The following is an 18576-nucleotide window of genomic DNA, read 5'->3' as shown; positions in this document are numbered from 1 at the left end:
CGATAAACTTGCAACAGTGACGAACATGTCTGAGACTGCAGCCGAAGGTGAGCGGCCGTTAAAATCAGCATGGACTAGGTGCGTGCAGGCATTTTTATACAGTTTATGGTGCAGCCACATTAAGAAAAAAACTCTTCTTCTGCTCTTCTCTTTCTTTTGGTGTGATGCTTGCGTGTTTGGCTGCAAGCAAAACCATACAAATAGTCATTTTTGTTGCGATCTGGCTACAAAAACTATCAACTGAAGTACTTTTTTGACAGGAGACGTTTCGATTCTACTCGATACTGGGCTGTTTCGGTCGACACCATAAAAAGGTATCGAGTAGCGATACCCATCCCTAGTAATCATGTGGTGGATGAATAAAATTTCAATTAAATTCCTTTGTTAAATAGGTATTGTATTGACTACTGTGCGAACACACAGTAAGAGGATCTGACATAGCTTTTTCATTTCAACCGAATCTGACTCCGGCCACGCAGCCAAAAAGTCTTAAACGAGCTTGCGTCTTGCATCTGCCAATGTGGTTGCGCTTCACTTCTGAGAGTTTGTTGAATCAATGAGTCTTGCCAGCACGCTGTCTGTCTTTGATATAACAGCGTGTGTGCGTGTGTGTGTGTGTGTGTGAAGAATCATTGGACTCAGAAGTTTCTCTCTCTCAACTGCACAGTGTGTGTGTGAGCAAGACTCTCTGGGGGGGAGGGAGCTAGTTATAAAGTCTTCCTCTCATCCCATTAAAGCAGGGAGTTTTTGTCTTCCCTCTTATCCTCTGAAACAATACATGCCCCTTGAGAAACGCTACTGAACTGCACAGAAACAGAGCCAAAGATGGAGGGAGGAGAAACTGAGAAAGAGAAGAGAGACTGCCACGGTGAATACAGCGACAGTAAAAATGCATGATGCCGTGCTCAGAGTGCACCAAGCGGGGTGTCGCACCCTCCTGCACTTACTTTTCTTTATTGGTTATACTTAACAGTTACATTTTCTTCTCATTTCAGTTTGTTGACAGGATACACATTACATCCACACTGCACTTCAGCAAACCGATAAATGGGGACACACTGATTTTGTTTCATGCATCATACTCGGTACGGTTATTTAGTATTTTTAGCAGCACATTTGTTTCTATTTGTAGTGTGCACATTTAGTTGACTTCTGTACAGTCAGCATTGGTTAAGTTAAAATAGTGTGTTCTAATTTCTGTTTCTTTTTAGCTGAGGGTGCAGCTGCTGGTTGCTACTGTTGGAGGGACATCCTGTCAGGGCTGAGCAAAAAGATCCACCCCCTAAAGAAGAGCTGTTAAATACAGGAAGTGGCCAAACACAGGTTCGAATCCCGTGAGTTCTCTATTGATCTGTGTTATAATGGCAACAAAAGCTCTCAGGGATTTATTCATTACAGTATGTTGATGAATTTTATGCTGTCCCTTATATATAGGATATGTTTGTAATGAAGACTAGAGAACACCCATCTTCCTCATAGGCCCAGAAATGTACAGGCTACATGAATGTAATATTAAAAGTCTTTACATTCTCCTTTTTGTCCTTTGTACTGGGTGACTAATATTAAATGAAGTTATTGTGAACAGATGGGTAATCTGTGAGAAAGCACCTGCTGTTTGTTGATGGTCTTAACTACTGACTTAATGCAACCCTACCTATGACCCGACAAATACATTTAAAAGAAACTTCACCTGAAATATGTTTGCACAGCAGGATCTATTTATCTAACATTCCCTGCTTACTCACATGAATTGCCTGTAATGTGAAAAGATTCAAGAACAGCTCAAAGTGACAAAGCCACAGAGTATTATATTGCTGACTACAGTTCCCCACAGTCCAAAGCAAGTGTAAGCAATGTGGCAAACACCAACCAGCAGACAGAAAAGGCTTCTCTAACTAGCTGGTGATTGGTGAACATAGTGGAGCATTTAGCAGCTAAAGAGACAGGTCATTTTCTCAGGAGACCGCCCACCTGATGAATAGAAGTTAAATATTCAGAGTCCTAATAGGTGCTAATGTTGTGCTGTCTGCTGGATGTCCAAATAAGTCATTAGTGTTGAGTCCAAGTAAAGAAAATCAGTTATTGCTACTTTAATTCTAAGAGGTAGACACCTGGACCCAGTGGTAATGGCAAAGTTACATTTTTTTTCCGAGAAAAATTTCCAGTCTTCTCTGCTTTGCTCCAGACCTGGGCCTGTTTTCAATCTAATAGCCTCTGTTTGAATCCCCTTTTATATTATCCTGCTTATATCCCACATTACTGAGGACACGGCGTACCACAGCGGAATCCATTTAGCCTCCTTTACATTTATAGCCTGTATCTGCCACTCACCTTAGATTTAGCTACACTAGAGCTTTGTATAAGGATTTTTCAATACTCATAACAATATAAATATAAATATAAATATATATAATTCCTCTTTTTTTAAAAACATACTTTGAGAAATATAATAAAAATACTAATTTAGCTACGGCTTTATTTACACCTCAACATGTGGAAATCTCTCCGTTTGCCTTAAAATGATGTTGTGTTTAAACATCATGAACATGTGACCAGCGTTCAGACCCACAGTCCTTTGAGCCGGGCTGCTAGCATGGCATAGCAATAAAAAAAATCACAGCACAGCTTAAGCATGCAAGACACAGGACCCATCTGACAACACTGAGTGCATTTCCATCTTCATGCTCACACCTCAGCCTCAGGACACAGCTCGGAGGTAAAAAGCTTCTCAAGACAAGCCCCAGGAGCAGGACAAACCATCCTCCTCTTGCCTTGAGGACAAACTGTTCCACTTTGTATCTTTAATAGATACATGTGAGTAAAGCACTTTCTGTAGATCCTAGCCAAACCATGACAGCCTAACCATTTGGAAAATTCAGATTTGCTAATTAATAGCTCTGCCCTATTCTGGCAGCCCTTCATGTGTTCAGTATGTCCCCAAACTGCATACATTTGCATTTAAACACTGCTAAAAAAAAACTTCGACAAACTCTTTCCATCCCTGATTCCAAATGTTGTTGAGTCTTTCTTACTCATAACTCATGTTTTGAGTACATTTTCCTTTAAATCACACAACACAAAATTAAAACTCAAACTCAATTAAAGCACTATGTCATGGTACTAAAAACCGAGAGAAGCCGGGAGACTTCTGGTGATTCTCAACCACAATTTAAGATCTTATTTACAAGTCATTTCCTGTCATATGGAGAGAGAAAAGTGCTTGGCTGACTGATGTTGGTGTCCGTGTGGGAAAGGCATGTCTGGGTCTGGTGTACAGACTAATTGAATAGAGGCTGCATTAAATAAAGATGTCCCTGCCTTAACAGAAAAGAACAGAACATTCCAAAGAAACTAGTACCAAGGAGCTGCCCGGGGCTCTTCTATAATACACTGTGTGTGTGTGTTTGTGTGTGTGTATGTGTGAGCACACTGAAGGACTGTACAGCCTGTTTTATACAGTAGTAAGCAAGGCGTTATGTACAGAATGAACATCCACCAGGTTGTAATTCTCTCTCTCTCTGTCTGAAAATCTTCCCAAGCAACACAAACACAAGTTCAGGCTGTGCGCTTCTTTAAGAATAAGGAGAATATGACATACTTTATTAGTCCCACAAGGGGAAATTCAATATTCTCACTCCGGTGTTATTATTGTAACACCCCCCCCCCCACACACACACACACACACACACACACACACACACACACACACCCACACACACAGGTCTGAAGTACACACAAACGGAACAACACACGGAGAGATGTCAGAGTGATGGGGCGCCCCGAGCAGTTGGGGGTTCAGGGGCCTGCTCTAGGCCACCTTCAGCAGTGCCCAGGGGGTGAACTCCCACCTCTCCAGCTACCAGCCCATGCTCCACAACTCTGGTCCGAGCTGGACTGGAACCGGCGAACCGGTTCCCAGCCTAATCTTTACAGACTGAGCTACTGCCGCCCCCCCTCAGATATAGGTCATTGTTTCCGCCTGTTCTCGAACCAGGTACCTTCAGGATGTAAGACGACATCTACATTGCGGAAACTGTGATTCTTTGCGGTTCATCTCTCGATTTATTTTTCAGATTAATTGACTGGTTAGTGTCCTGTGACAAATCGTAATTCCCCAGAGGCCATGGTGATGTTGTCAAAAGTCTTGTTTTGTTTATCTTGCAATATGTGGTTTTAGATGGAATTTTTATTAATTAATGGGAAAAATATACTGGGTTCTACACTGGGTTCTGTTGCAGATTTCAGAACGTTACCGGTGTTTAAGGGAGAGCGGGGTACAGTTTGTCAGAAGTGACGTCATTATACTGCATTATTCATCCACAGTATAACAATATATATTTAACACTAGCCAGTAATGGTTTTAGATAACATCTGTTTTCATTTATCGACCTTGGGAGTGCTGACTGCCGAGTAAAGCTTGATTTATACTCCTGCGTAGGGTCTACGTGCGTAGCCAGGCATTTATACTTGTGCGTCGGTGTCCAGTAGCGCTACAGCATCCACTGTGTTGATTTTTGCCGGCCAAGCAGGCTAACTTCCGGTTTAGCGCTCCGCTAACGGGAATGGGGGTAAAATTGTATACGTGTGGCTGGTGTAGCCTTTCCAAATGTTACCGACCAAATGGATGACATTCTGATAGTAAAACAAGTAATTTTGCTCGGGTTGTGACGGTCAAATATATTGATCCACTGTGTTACAGCAGTTGGTTTGGCTGCTAGTAAAAGTTACTTCAAAGCATGGGGCACTTCTGGTCAGCTCGGAGGAATTGCGAGGCTACCCAGCCGACCAATCACAGTGCTTACGGTGTGTCGGCGCGACGTGTAGTTACATTTTTGAGGAGGTGCACATAATTGGTCTATCACTGCTGTGGATGAGGACCAATCAGCCAATAGATTTTTTTTTTTATAAAAACATGAACATTCCTCAAATGTGGTTACTGGTTATCTTTACGAACAAGATAAGCTAAACATTTTAAAGATGAAAACTAAACGTGTCAGTGATAAAACATTTAAATGTTGATCCGAGTCATGCTAAAACGTAACAAAAGCACATGTAGGGAGACTCCTACACCAAACTGGCTGTGATTTGTAATGTCAGTTGCACATTAATAGCTAGCTAAAGTCTCCAAAGGCACATTCATTCTTAACCTGGATACTCGCCTTGTTTTGCGCGGGGCATCCTGATGGCGTGGTGGTTAAGGATGCATATCATGTAACCACAAAGTGTGGTCATGTGCTTTGATTTTAGCCTCGCTTCCCTCTCTTTTCTCCATCCCCTTCTTCACAGGACCTGGGAGGCAACAGTGCTTTACCACTGCACCTAGTTTTAGGATGGTGTACATGACCCTAACTAAATTACAGAAATCTGACAGAAGTCTTGTGGAGGATCGTGTACATTACATTCAAAGGTGTTTTTCCTGTGTAGCTGGAAGTGAGCAGTAGTATTGTGTTAATTGGCTTACTGTCAACAACATGGACACACTAAAGCAGATTCACAGAGCCTACTTTTTTAGCAGGATATCAGAACACTGAAGATGTAGATTGGCACAGATCTCTTTCAGTTTCAGGAGCAGCTTGTGCCCGTCGGAAGTGCAAAAAGAAAGTTCTCTGCTAGAATGATATATTTAATTGTTTTCATAATTGTCTATTACAGTAACTGTATAAGCTTTTAAACATGTTTAATCAGTAATCACTTTATCTGTGAATATGCTTCAGTTCTTCAGTAAATGGTGTGTACTGAGCCTGTCGCCCAGAGTGAGCTAGATAGGCTTCTGCTTCCTGCACAGGACAAGTGGATTTGGATGAACGACACTTTACCCATATCAAAATTACATAGGTAGGGTGTCACATCGGGATCTTTTTCTTATTTTGACTACATGTTTCTTGTTATAACAATATACCAACTTACCATGTCAGGAATGGAAAAGTTGGTCGTAATAAGATGTGGTGATTTGATGAAATAGAATGATGTAACTTGAAAGGTTTCTTGTGAAAAATCAATACTGGGAACTATTATTTGCAACCCTACATTCATGTGGTCAAATATTATATATGGAAACGCAGTTAGTGTCACGCTCTGCGGGTTGGCCATCCTTTGTGTTGCACTTTTGAGTTTAGTATCTGCCTTAGTATGTTGAGTTTTGGGTTCCCCTTCGAGGGAACTCGAACTGCGTCGGTTACGACACTATGGGAACGCCTCTAGGCGAAGCAGGTCTGAACGTGAATGAAATCACTCCAATCCTATTGGCCTGTTGCTAGAACGGTAAGGTGTGACGGAATAACCGGAGGAGTATAAAGCACACCTGTACACACTCATCATTAGCTTTTTTTTATTCAGCAGGCGCTCTGTATGTTGTTTGAAGAAAGCTCCAGTCCTACAAGCAGTGTGTCTTACCTGAAGAAGAAGTCTACCAGCATGTCCGGCAACCAGATGTACAGAAGGTGTGTTTTTTCTTGCCCTCGGTACATCACGGATGGAGATTCTCATGAGATGTGTCTCTCATGTTTGGGAATGGAGCACGCACGGGCAGCTCTCGAGGGGGCTGCCTGCGCCCGTTGCGAAGCCCTTTCCGTGCGGGTACTGAGGTCCCGCATGGCTCTCTTTTCCGAGGATGGCCGGATGTGTTTTCCCCGTGGCGCGGGCCATGCGGCCGCTGAGGCGGCCCGGCGGCTTCACTCATGGGTTCACAGCGTGATCTGTCGGAGGATTTCGGGACGGCTGAGGCTTTTTCCCGACCTTCATCCGCTGGCTCCGACGCTTCCTTTCCTCGTTCGGGGTGCCCGTTCTCGGCTTCTCCCGCTCGCGGTTTGGATCCGGAGACGCGGCAGCAATCCGACTCCGAGGAGGCGGACCTGCTCAGCGCAGTGGACGATGACTTCCGGGTGTCGGGGCGGCGACATCTGGCCGCGCCCGACTATGACGTGCTGCTGGAGGTGGTAACTAGAGCCGTGGCTAAGCTCAACACCAAGAGACAGGAGGAGCAGACACCACAGGCTAGTGGTAAGCTTGATGAAAGGTTTCTTAAGCACCACGCACCACCTCCACGCCGATCTCTTCCTGATTTACATGATGAACTGAGTAAATCATGGGGCAGACCCTTCTCTACATGGCTTTCCACACCCCGATCACTGAACTACAGTAATGTGATGGGGGTTAGGGACCGTGGTTATGGGAGGATGCCTCGGGTGGAGGATGAGCTTGCGAGCTATCTCTCCCCTCGACTTGCGTCCTCCCTGGAGAAGCCGGCGTTACCATCCAAACCATGTCGCACCACATCCACGCTTGTGGGGAAGGCGTACATGCCAGCGGGCCAGGCAGGTGCGAGCTTGCACACCACGGTGCTTCAAGCCTACCAAGCCAACCTGCTACAGGAGATGGTTCAGAGGGGGGGTCCCTCCGAGGAAGATCTGGCGGAGCTTCGCAGAACCACGAAGCGTTAGACGCAGTGCGAAGCGTTCCGCCAGTACCTCCCTCGCCGGTCTGGACCCAAGGCAGCTGAGGCTGCCAGGCGTAGGTCCCTTCCCTCTACGAGCTCCTACGGAGAGGAGGGAAGCAGAGTGTCGCTTCTCGGGGGCCCCCCGAGGAGCTGGGGCAGCGAGACGGCGCTCTCACCCTCAGCCGTCTGAGAGACGCGATCTGAGGACCGTCATCCAGTCCCGACGGAGCTCAGGGAAGACCGGGGTAGGGGAGTCTTTCTCCCCTCCCGCACCCCCCCCACCCTCCCCGGAGGCCGACCGAGGTCCCCTCCGCCGTGGCAACAGGTGATGTTATCCCGCCGTTTACACGTTCAGGACTCCCCGGCTGCACATGAGACCCCTGCAGTGGTGGCTAAGGAACAAGGGTTTTTCCCCGAGGGGAATCCTCTCCGTCTGGTTTGGGTTACGCGCAAGTGTCTTCGTTCCCTATCAGTTTGGAAGGAAACTTGGTTCCTGTCCCAGGGGCCCGTGCTGGGAGGGTCTTGTCGCCGGCTGGTTATTTCGACAGACGCCTCCCTCACGGGCTGGGGCGCGGTCATGGATGGCCGCTTTGCAAGGGGATCCTGGCAGGTGCATCGATCCGAGTGGCATATCAACTGTCTCGAGATGTTGGCGGTGTTCCAGGCTCTAAGGAGTTTCCTGCCCGATCTCCAAGGCCACCACGTCCTGGTTCGTTCCGAGTAGAACAACACAGCGGTGGTGGCCTATCTGAATCACCAGGGCGGTCTGCGCTCGCGCCCTCTGGACAGACTGGCGCGTCAGATCCTCCTGTGGTCCCAGCAGAGGTTACTATCGCTCAGGGCGATGTATTTCCTGGGGACACAGAATCAGGGAGCAGACCTGCTGTTGAGGCAGGGGCTGAGGCCCGGGGAATGGAGACTTCACCCCGAAGTGGTGGAGCTCTTGTGCGAAGAGTTCGGCCCCATAGACGTGGATCTGTTTGCGTCTCAAGAGACTACGCACTGCCCGCTATGGTTTCTCTCGTTCCTCCAGCCCCGTTGGGTCTGGACGCCATGGTACATTCGTGGCCGAGGCTACGTCTGTACGCTTTTCCCTCAGTCGCTCTGCTCCCGGGGTTCTGGAGCGGGTCCGCCAGGACTATGTCGGCCTACTGCTCGTAGCCCCGTTCTGGCCAACCCGGGTGTGGTTCTCGGACATCATGTCGCTCCTGGACGGCCCGCCGTGGCGGGTCCCTCTGAGGAGAGACCTGCTGTCCCAGGCGCAGGGCCGGGTTCTTCACCCTTGCCCCGCCATATGGCGACTGTGGGTCTGGCCCCTGAGGGGGCACAGTACCTAGAGGCGGGTCTAACAGCCGGAGCAGTCGAGACCCTCCTGAGCTCCAGGGCCCCGTCCACACGGAGGATGTACGGCCTGAAGTGGAGTGTTTTCTCCACTTGGTGTAGGGAGCGGTCGGTGGACCCTGTTACCTGCCCGGTGGTTCAGGTACTTGAGTTCCTCCAGGACCGGTTCTCTGCTGGTCTTTCCCCTTCCACCCTCAAGGTGTACGTGGCAGCTATTTCATCTTTCCACACCCCTCTGAGGGAGGGGTCCTTGGGGAAACTTCCCTTGGTTGTACTTTTCCTCCGTGGTGCCCGGAGGATGAGACCTGCGACTCGGTCCAAGGTTCCCCCTTGGGATCTGGCGGTGGTTCTTGGGGCGTTGGCTGAGGCCCCCTTCGAACCCCTAGAGTCAGCTGAGGCTAAGCACTTGACCCTCAAGATGGCCTTTCTCCTTGCTATCACCTCTCTGAGGAGGGTGGGGGATCTCCAAGCGCTTTCGGTTTCCCCGTACCCTCGTCCAGGATACATCCCTAAAGTGCCTTCTTGTGCGGCAGGGTCCACAGTGCTGCAGGCATTTCATCCTCCACCTCATGTGACGGCGGAGGACGGGAGACTTCATCTGCCCTGCCCTGTCAGAGCACTGAGTATTTACACTCTGAGGTCCTCCCGTTGGAGGAAGGCTGACCAGCTGCTAGTGTGTTTTGGGTCTCCCAGGGCCGGGCTCCCTGCATCCAAACATACTATTAGCAACTGGATTGTTCAGACTATTTCCCTGGCCTATCAGGTGCGCGGTTTGCCTTCACCTGTGGCTGTGAGGGCTCATTCTACCAGAGGCAAGGCGGCCTCTCGAGCCCTCCTTTCCGGGGCCTCTTGCAGGATGTTGTTTAGCGGCTGGCTATGCCACTCCGCACACATTCATTCGGTTTTACAGTCTTGACCTTCCTTCGGCACCTGGCACTCGTGCGCTCTCCTCTTAGTAGTGCCACTTTATTGCACACAGGGGCAGGCGGGGTTTTCGGCACGGTTTAGTGGGTATCTCGTTCCCATAGTGTCGTAACCGACGCAGTTCGAGTTCCCTCGAAGGGGAACGTCTCGGGTTACGTATGTAACCCTGGTTCCCCGAGAAGGGGAACGAGAGACTGCGTCGGCCCGCCGCACCTCTCTCCCCGCCTGAAGCGCCTGCTTCATAGTTTAAGCTAATGATGAGTGTGTACAGGTGTGCTTTATACTCCTCCGGTTATTCCGTCACACCTTACCGTTCTAGCAACAGGCCAATAGGATTGGAGTGATTTCATTCACGTTCAGACCTGCTTCGCCTAGAGGCGTTCCCATAGTGTCGTAACCGACGCAGTCTCTCGTTCCCCTTCTCGGGGAACCAGGGTTACATACGTAACCCGAGACGTTCTGTCCTGTCTAGTGTCCAGTATCTGTTATATAGTCTGCTTGTCATGTCAAGTCTCTCTGTTTTCCTCTGCTCTCTCTCTCTGCCTCGTTAGTCTCATGTCTGTCACCTGTGTTGCTCCCGCCCTGCTCGTTAGTCCCTGTGTATATATACCTGGTGTTTCTGTCTTGTCCTTGTCCGGTCATTGTTCATGTTACCCCCCAGTCTGTTGTGTGTGTACGCTCTGCCTGTAACCAGCCTTGCTTGTCTTGTCTCGTCTCCCTGTACTTTTGGATTTTGGATTTCTGTTTTTCAGCCACTCACCTGTAAGTGTGCTCGCTTTTGGTTATATTAAAACCCTTCGTTGAACTATACCTGCTCCGCTCTGTGTCCTGCGTTTGGGTCCTCCAACCTGCCTCCACCCCACGATCGTGACAGTTAGATTACTTTTAGCAGTCTTTGGTGAATCTATCCTTCGCTTAAACCAGTGGTTCTCAAACTGTCTGTCCCGCCCCCCTTTAGAAGCCAACAAAAGTTCATGCCTTCCCGCCCCAGCAAAAGAGGATTTTATTTTTATCATACAGGTGATTGAAATAAACAAGATTCAGGTTAGCAAAATAGCCTTGCTCGCATCAGAGAACTTTTATTTCTTGATATCAACACATGAATCATATTCATACAGCTCTAGGTCTGCTCAGCACCAAGTGGCTCTACACACCCCCAGGAGGGCCCGCCCCCTAGTTTGAGAACCGCTGGCTTAAACAGTAGACACTCATGTCAAATTAAATTAAGGTACAAAATCAGTTTTTTCCAAAACCTGCTAACTGGGTGGATGACTGTAAGCCCCTCCTCCCCTCTGTCTACACTCTGTGTCACATACAGGCAGAGGGACCCTGCAGGGACTGCCTCCACAGACCGTTATGTAACTGCTTTCCCTCAGATGGGGGCTGGCGGAGTTTCCCTCTCCCCCTTCCTATACATTAAGCCTCAACCTCAGACAACCAGGATGCTGCCTTGCTGGCAGCAATGAAAATGGAGGGGAAGTTGGGGGGTTGTTGGTAATGGACATCAAAAGAGGTCACATTAGGCTGCAGAGATTATGGCTTTGTCTGGATGTACTGTGTGTGGGTATGTATGTACAGCCAGTACTTTTACATCTTTGATTTGTGATTCACACCAGGAGCATTTTCATTGCAATCTGTAGGAGTAAAAATGTAACAGTAATATATGTTTTTCAGTTTTCTGTGATGAAGTAAAACACTGGAAGCGCACTCCCCCTGATCGCGGCAGGCAGAACATAGGCAGGGATTCCAAGAGCACAGCACCTGAGTACTTGCAGGAAACTTAGTGATTTTCGATTACAGTTTACTGAGGAGTGAGAGCTGGAGGCAGAGGAAAAGTCCAAACAAAGCAATATGAGAAAACACAGGCAGAGGGCAATGTCTCTGCTGATCCAGACAGGGATTATTTTTGTCCTTACGTTGTTCTGAGGAAAATCCTTGTCATTCTACTCTGAATTGCATTTTAGCTTTATTTAGCTTCATAGATTTGCTAAGCACTGTGCCACTGCTTGTACAGTAATTAAAAAAAGAAAGAATGCCCTTACAGAAATTTTTTTTTTCTTCCAAGAAAACACCTCTGAGGGAAGGACTCCTAAAGATTAATACATCTTTGAAAGGTTGCTGGAAACTAATAAAACTGTAACTGGGGGAGATTCAGTGTGAGTGAGAGAGCTTCCTGTATCATCTTATGTCAGCCTGGCATCTACACTCCAGGGAAATATCATTTAGGTTCATATATTTATTTCTGTTTTACAGGCAGTATATGAGTGTTTTTTCCTTCTTGTCCATCTCTCTGAAAATGTTCTGTTTGAAAACATCCCGTGCACGTTAGATTTCTTGACTGGATTTGAAGATTTTAGACAAATGACAAATGAGTCATGCCACATTAAAATTGTCACGACACCTCAGGCTAAGGACTATGATTCGCTCACAAATAAAATGTGGAGTGACATGCATGAGTGCGTGAGGCACGCCGCACGACTTCACTGAAGCAGAAGACTCTTCAACGTTATCGTGTTGCGTAGACATTTCATGTGAACACTGAACCTTCCAAGTTCAGCAAATGACCTTACATGTCTCACGCCAGACCCCGCGCACACTGCTCTGATGTTTGAGCTGGTCACTTACCCTAAGTGGCCCAAGGTGAGTCACAGAATCCCGTCTGATTGCTCCACAAATGAAACAGATGATGCTGCCCTCATCCTGGAATTAAAATTTTAAACATAATCAACAACACATTCCTTCTCTTAACCATGCGTTTAACCTAATCACAAATGCACAATCCAGAGACAGGTGTTATGTAACTCAAACCATGATATCATATACACACACACCATGCCTCAGCCTGCAGGAGCAGACAGATTGAGAGCCACACTTCATACTTCATGCTGTCCTATAACACGTGCATGAAGCATACTTGGGCACACTTTTGCACCGACCTACTTGGATATGTCACAGCAAAGGAATGTGAACAGTGGCTGCGCAGTAAATCGCACATTGGGAGGGCCACGTACCCCAAATACTGCCTACATCTTAACGTTACCTCAAAGCTCTCTCTCTCTCTCTCTCTCGCTACCTTCGCGTTTCCTCGCGGGTGTCACCTCTCACACATCCAGACTCTGCAGCCATTCAGGACAGAGTTTAAGTTTCTTACTGCAATGACCATAAATAACCTTAACCGGGAACTTCGGAGCCTTACCCGACCCTGGTCCCAGTAAAGGAAGCACATGGCAGTCATGCAGGTCACTTTCTTCATCGCACACACATGTACATGTAGTACCCCGGCCAGGCGCCTTTGCATTAACCTTTTGGTACACTACAGTAAGCAGGCCGGGTGTTTTTAGCGACCGGGGTTGACGTGAGGACAGCACTCGCCGCCCCATAAACAAGCACACACTGCTGTCGCTATAGTGTAGAAAAATACTCACCAGTGCTCGGTTTATGATACAAAGTCACCTCCTGTGTTGTCAACATAAAAGCCTTGTGAACAAGGACCGGTCGGCTTAACAACACGTGAAGAAAAAGAAGCACAAATACGTAGAAATACCCGCAAGTCCAGCGGGTTAACTGTTAGCCGGCAGCAGCCCCCCCCCCCTCCTTTTAAACCGCTACCAGGTCTGAGAAACGGGAGCGCCGTGTCTGCCAGGCACAGCCAAAGCCATGGCCACGGTCTGTAGGGTAACTCAACACCGTTTATTTGCTTTCTATGTGCTCGGTCCTCCTCCCCCCCCCCGCCCGTACAGTAAGGGTGAATGTGGGTCAGGAGAAGAGGGTCCTCTCCAGGCTGCACAACGCCCTCTGCCGGCCCAACAGGAGTACTGCCACTGGGGTTGCATAATCCGGACAGCCTGGAGAATCACAGCGGGATGTCACCTGTCTTCAGCAGCGACACTCAGCTTTCAGTAAGTGGCAGCAAGTGGCGGGAAAAGCATTCACATTATTTACAGGAAAAGCTTGTACAGTTCAACTTTGTGGTACACTTTACCTGACTTTACCTCTGCTTCTACATTTCAGAGAGAAGCTGTTCTCTGTCCTCTACACCACATTTTACCCAACAGCTGTAAAAACCAGTTCATTGCAGGTACAAAACAAATAGCCTAATTGTCTTTAAAAAATATGGTGCATTGTTATTGAATCTTCCAAACCCATGTAAAGTACTCAAGTTAACTCAACACAGCATATTTTTAACTTTTTGTAATGGAGTATTTTTACATTGTGGTATTGCTGCTTTTACTTAAATAGAGGATTTCAATACACCTTCCTCCACTGTGCTAAATGTAAAAAAAATACCTTGTGAGTTAGCTACTAAAGAGGCAGAACCCCCTGACAGGGCCACACTCACCAATGCTTTGCCCTGACCTCCGTGGGGATGAAGTGATTTGAGCGCCTCCTGCTGTCCAACCTCAGTTCCATTACTCACCCTCTCCTGGACCAGCTGCGGTTCATGTGAGGTAACTAAATTTAACATCAGCATTTCACTGTTTTTAAGGATATAAAGACGAAATGGCTACGAGGACACAACCTGCCATGACTCTAACGGGAATATGAGACAAAACAAAAAAGCCACTTCAAAGTTTTGGGATAAAATGCAGTTTTTCTTTCAGATTTCTCTTCAATTCCAGTTTGATTAATTGACTATTCTGCTTGTATTGTTTGTATTTGCTTTAATGTGATAACCCAGAAGTAAGCTCGCCTAGAAGAATATAGTCTGAAAGGCTACACAACATGCCTACTTCACTACAACAGGCCACCGGACATAACTTCCTGGATTAACGTGTATTTTTACCACAAACATGATCTTTGCCGAAACCAAATAAAAACATTTCGATGCCTAAACCTAAACAAGCTTCAACCGAGAGTGTGTCATGTAGTAGGAGTGTCCTACAGTGCTGTGCACCAATAGACATACAGTAGATACACTTACACTTGGATGTGCCAGGCAAGCAATTCTCAATGGACTGAATAGGCACCATCTTTGAGTCCGGTATCCAGGTTTTGATTCACATCCATGCACAGTACTCTTTCCTTACCAGCTTGATCTTCTTTTGTTGAGCTTTATGGCAGTTGACATCCATAAGTGTTGCATTGTTGCAAAGAGAACTTGATTGAGTGGTTGAGCCTGCTGTGAGTATCAAAAAGTAAAAGTACCCATAATGCAGCAGAATATCCCACTCAGTTATACATTCTTATATATAATAATATTATCTTATTACAAACTGTTTACTGTGTAAGTTATACTGTTGGGTAGTTTAATCTACACCAGTATTCTATTATTTATAACCTGATCATATGTTTTGTATATAAAACGTGAATATGCAAAGTCACCATTAACTATAGCTGTGGAGTAGAAGTATAAAGTAGCATAAAATGGAAAAGCTCAAAAGTACAAGTACAATACTTGAGTAAAGTTACTTTTCACCACTGAAAATCCATAAGATTTTCTTCTATACATAGACAACAAGCTTTCATATATCCATTGATCCATCAGTTAACAAATAAGAGCAGACAAGCAGTCTGAAGAATCTTTTTCATGAGCATCTGTGCTTTTTATTGCAATAATACATCTGCATGTTGATATATATTTACACACACACACACAACATACACATCTTCAATGGTCAGAACAAAAGAATAGCTTTGGACAATAAGCACTGAACAAGCGACATGAGAAACCCCCCACAAATGAACCACATGACTGTCTTAACCTGGGTTCAGATGCACACGCGCACACTTAAACACACACATGCGCACATTCAAAAGTACGTTCTGCCACTACACACACACACACACACACACTCACACACGCTCTTACACACTGGACACGTGCAGCACTTAGTTCCCCACACATGCACACGAGCGGCCACAAACTGGAGTTCCCACTAATAACCGCCGAGATAAGTACTAAAGGTCATTTGAGTTGATGTTAGAAGTGCAGAATAATTTTTAATCTTTAACACTGATGGTGCCATAGCTACACTAGCTAGACTGAACTGTACTGTACGCAACACAGACAGACAGGCCAACTATCCAACATTAACTTTCACTATTACAGTAACCTGGTATCGTCAATATCTCAGCAGTAGGGAAGAAGAAATATACCGATAGAAAGACTTCTGATTGATCATTTAAATTGTTTTCATGATATACTGCAATTTGTCTATATATACTATTTACAGAACATGAACAAGTTACATACTGTATATTTAAAGGGTTTACATTTACACATGGAACAGCTTCTTTTTTACAGCTACAACAAAGTCACTAAAAGCCTCTCATAGATTCACATCTTAAATATTCAAAGGGCTTCGGGTTTGTGTCAGTTTTAGGTGGATTCTGTTACTACTGCTTGTGTTTGTGAGGATACATACGCGCTAACAACAACTATCTTTAGCAGGACAAGAGATATGCAACAAATACAACAAATGCTCTGGCTAAAAACATACATGGCTTTTTTCTTTTTACGCACGATGCACAAAACAGCACTTTTTACAATCATCTATTGCAGTTTCTTTACAGATAACAGATTTTTAACAGTAGGACTTCCAGTAGTTTGGTGTGACATGTCAGTGCAGTTGATGATGATGGTGAAGAGTGGGAGGACGGTGATACAGTGATATTGCCTACGTAAACATGCTGAGATAAAGAGGACTTGTGTGCTCCTCTCTTTGACCAGGTGTGTATTTAGATTGACAGACAGACGGATCTTTCCTTCTTCTTCTTATCCTCCTCCTCCTCTTCCTCATTTCGTCCCATGGGTGGCATGTTGATGGCAAGATGCACGCTTCCTTCCTCTAGCCCCTCTACTCATAGAAGCTGCGATCACTAGAAAAAGCAGAAGTAGGAAGACAAGAGTTTCAATTTTACTGTGGTCGTGTTGGGTTATTGCAGCCCTCAACAAACTCTGGTGTTCTCACACAACCCCAGCAAATTGCGACCAACCGCTCAAGTCACCGCTCTGTTGGCTCGTGTGCTAAATAAAAGGTGTGGTCTTCCATTTGTTCAAATTTCACTTCTCTTCTTACTTCTAATAAACCAGACGACTACTACTACTACTTTTAGTGCTGTTATTTCTTCTTCCTGCTTCCCCCTTCTTCATACGTATTCAACATAGCGACGAAATGCTCTCCGTACAGCTGTTTGTCCATTTGGGCTACTGTAGAGACATGGCGGCACAACATTGCAACTTTATTGGCATAATACCATGGCAACCCTCAATTGTTGGACACACTGTACAAAAATAGTGTTTGCTTTAGCCCTACGGGTTTTCACTAGAGCCATCTTCTCTGCGATTTCCACCCGGGATGACTAAGTAAGGGTTGCACCAAATACTTGTAAATTCAGTACAAGAAGAATCGAAGAATCAAATTGTCTTAAATGTTCACATCATTTGGATTGTAGACACATGAAAGATTCCCATGTTAACAACTTGCAAGCGTTCACGTCACTGGACAATTCAAGACGGTTGTATGATTACAGAAATGCTACGCGTTCATAATATAACACAATATTCATTAAATAAGAGTTTAATCACATTGAACGATGGACTGTAGCTGACACGAGCATCTATGTTTGTTTGTTTTTCAGGCACTTCATGTATTATTAAGCCTCAAGTTGGATTTATCAGAGCTTTTGCAAAAAGAGTTTCCTAATTGTAATTAGGACTTGGATGTTGACATGGGCGCTGTTTACAAGTCGGAAACAAGTCTGTAATTCCGATAACCCTGATAGAACGTAAACAAGGCATCGGCTAGTAAAGACTCCAGTAATATGAAAATCTGTTGCTAGGAAACATGTGTAGTGCCGTCCAATTAAAAGCAACCAGCTATTTTGACAGGAAGTCACTGTAATTGTAGTATAACTGCAAAACTGGTGCCTGGCGATATATTAAACTTAGAGAAATATGTGTGTCCGAGCATTCAGTGCAGTTTAGAATGAGTGGGAAATACCCAAATATGCTAACCTAACTTTATTTATTAATTTAGTTTGTCATTTCTTTTACATGGTTTGTAACTCGATGCATATTGTATATTTTTGTGAAATATAATTAAACTCTTCCCAGTTTACATCATTGTTAAGTAGCATTTCAGGTCTGATATGTTTCTTTTACTTTTGAATCTAAATGACTCATATAGCAAACACCCTAACCTGGCAGTGACTGGATGCAAATACAGTATTTAGTATCAAGTGATCTCTATGAAATACCTTGAGTTTCTTATGTGTGGTTTGTGTGGTGCAACCCATTTTAATTCAGTGCTATATCGATTTTGTAAACACTTAATTAGCTTAACTATAACTATAACTACGCAAAATTTGAACTTCCATAGAGTTGGTACAACTGAATCCTGAAACATATACCTAAAGGCCTGTGCTGCTCCCATTGCAGGACTGAAAATTTTAATCACAATATAAAAGCTAAAATATGCTGGACAATCTCAACACTACATAGAATCATTCAGGTTCAGAAATGAATAAAATGAAGTATAATGCTATGGTTATAAAACTGCTTGCAACAATAAAATCAAATAAATTGAATAAAAAAAGCTTGCATGACATTCGGAATGTCATGTCGCATACATTTAATACATACATTAAAAATATAATGAATGATAATGTCAACTGTAGGAGCAGGCTTATAATATGTAAGATACACTGGGTGCACAAATTTCACAATTCCATGTTAAAATCCATTATGCTAATGAAAGAGATGTGAAGATGGAGGAGCAAAGGGCAGGTTAAAGGCACCTTAAGCGAGACTATTTAACTTAATAACACACTTTTTCGTTTGCAAATTACTAGATCAATTCATAAGTCAGTCAAAGCAGTGTGTTGCTTTTACAGACACAACCTGTTTCTCTGATACATTGCCATCAGCTTATGGT

The 18576-nt window shown here is 45.2% G+C and overlaps 2 protein-coding genes and 1 long non-coding RNA gene across 6 annotated transcripts in view; 1 reads left to right on the top strand and 2 right to left on the bottom strand.

Annotated features, from left to right (window-relative positions):
* Positions 1 to 13387, bottom strand: part of LOC119882423 (thyroid hormone receptor alpha) — a 106727-nt gene extending 93340 nt beyond the window's left edge. Inside the window, exons 1-2 of one of the 2 annotated variants that reach the window (XM_038692460.1) lie at positions 13126 to 13387; positions 12326 to 12400 (exon numbers count right to left, since the gene is read on the bottom strand). The gene's annotated coding sequence lies outside the window, so the exon portion shown is untranslated. The remainder of the gene's footprint in view (positions 1 to 12325; positions 12401 to 13125) is intronic. The other variant, XM_038692450.1, reaches the window with a different exon arrangement.
* Positions 13388 to 13712: 325 nt separating this feature from the next.
* On the top strand, positions 13713 to 14501 carry LOC119917773. Its single transcript, XR_005447330.1, has 3 exons — positions 13713 to 13778; positions 14028 to 14148; positions 14379 to 14501. It is a non-coding gene; the product is annotated as an uncharacterized LOC119917773 (long non-coding RNA).
* Positions 14502 to 15219: 718 nt separating this feature from the next.
* The window catches only part of LOC119882401 (vesicle-fusing ATPase), a 47316-nt gene continuing 43959 nt past the window's right edge, over positions 15220 to 18576 (bottom strand). For all 3 annotated transcript variants that reach the window (XM_038692427.1, XM_038692434.1, XM_038692442.1), the window contains one exon: positions 15220 to 16519. Coding sequence is in view for 1 of the 3 variants with exons in the window: in XM_038692434.1 (XP_038548362.1) it covers positions 16498 to 16519 (22 nt within the window). In the remaining 2 variants the exon portion in view is untranslated. The remainder of the gene's footprint in view (positions 16520 to 18576) is intronic.

Source organism: Micropterus salmoides, unplaced genomic scaffold, assembly GCF_014851395.1.
Source record: "Micropterus salmoides isolate LMB-PRFRI ecotype aquatic unplaced genomic scaffold, ASM1485139v1 Ms_hic_scaffold_10, whole genome shotgun sequence".
NCBI lineage: Eukaryota > Metazoa > Chordata > Actinopteri > Centrarchiformes > Centrarchidae > Micropterus > Micropterus salmoides.
The sequence above is the reverse complement of the archived record's forward strand: the minus strand, read 5'-3'. Positions and strand labels throughout refer to the sequence as shown.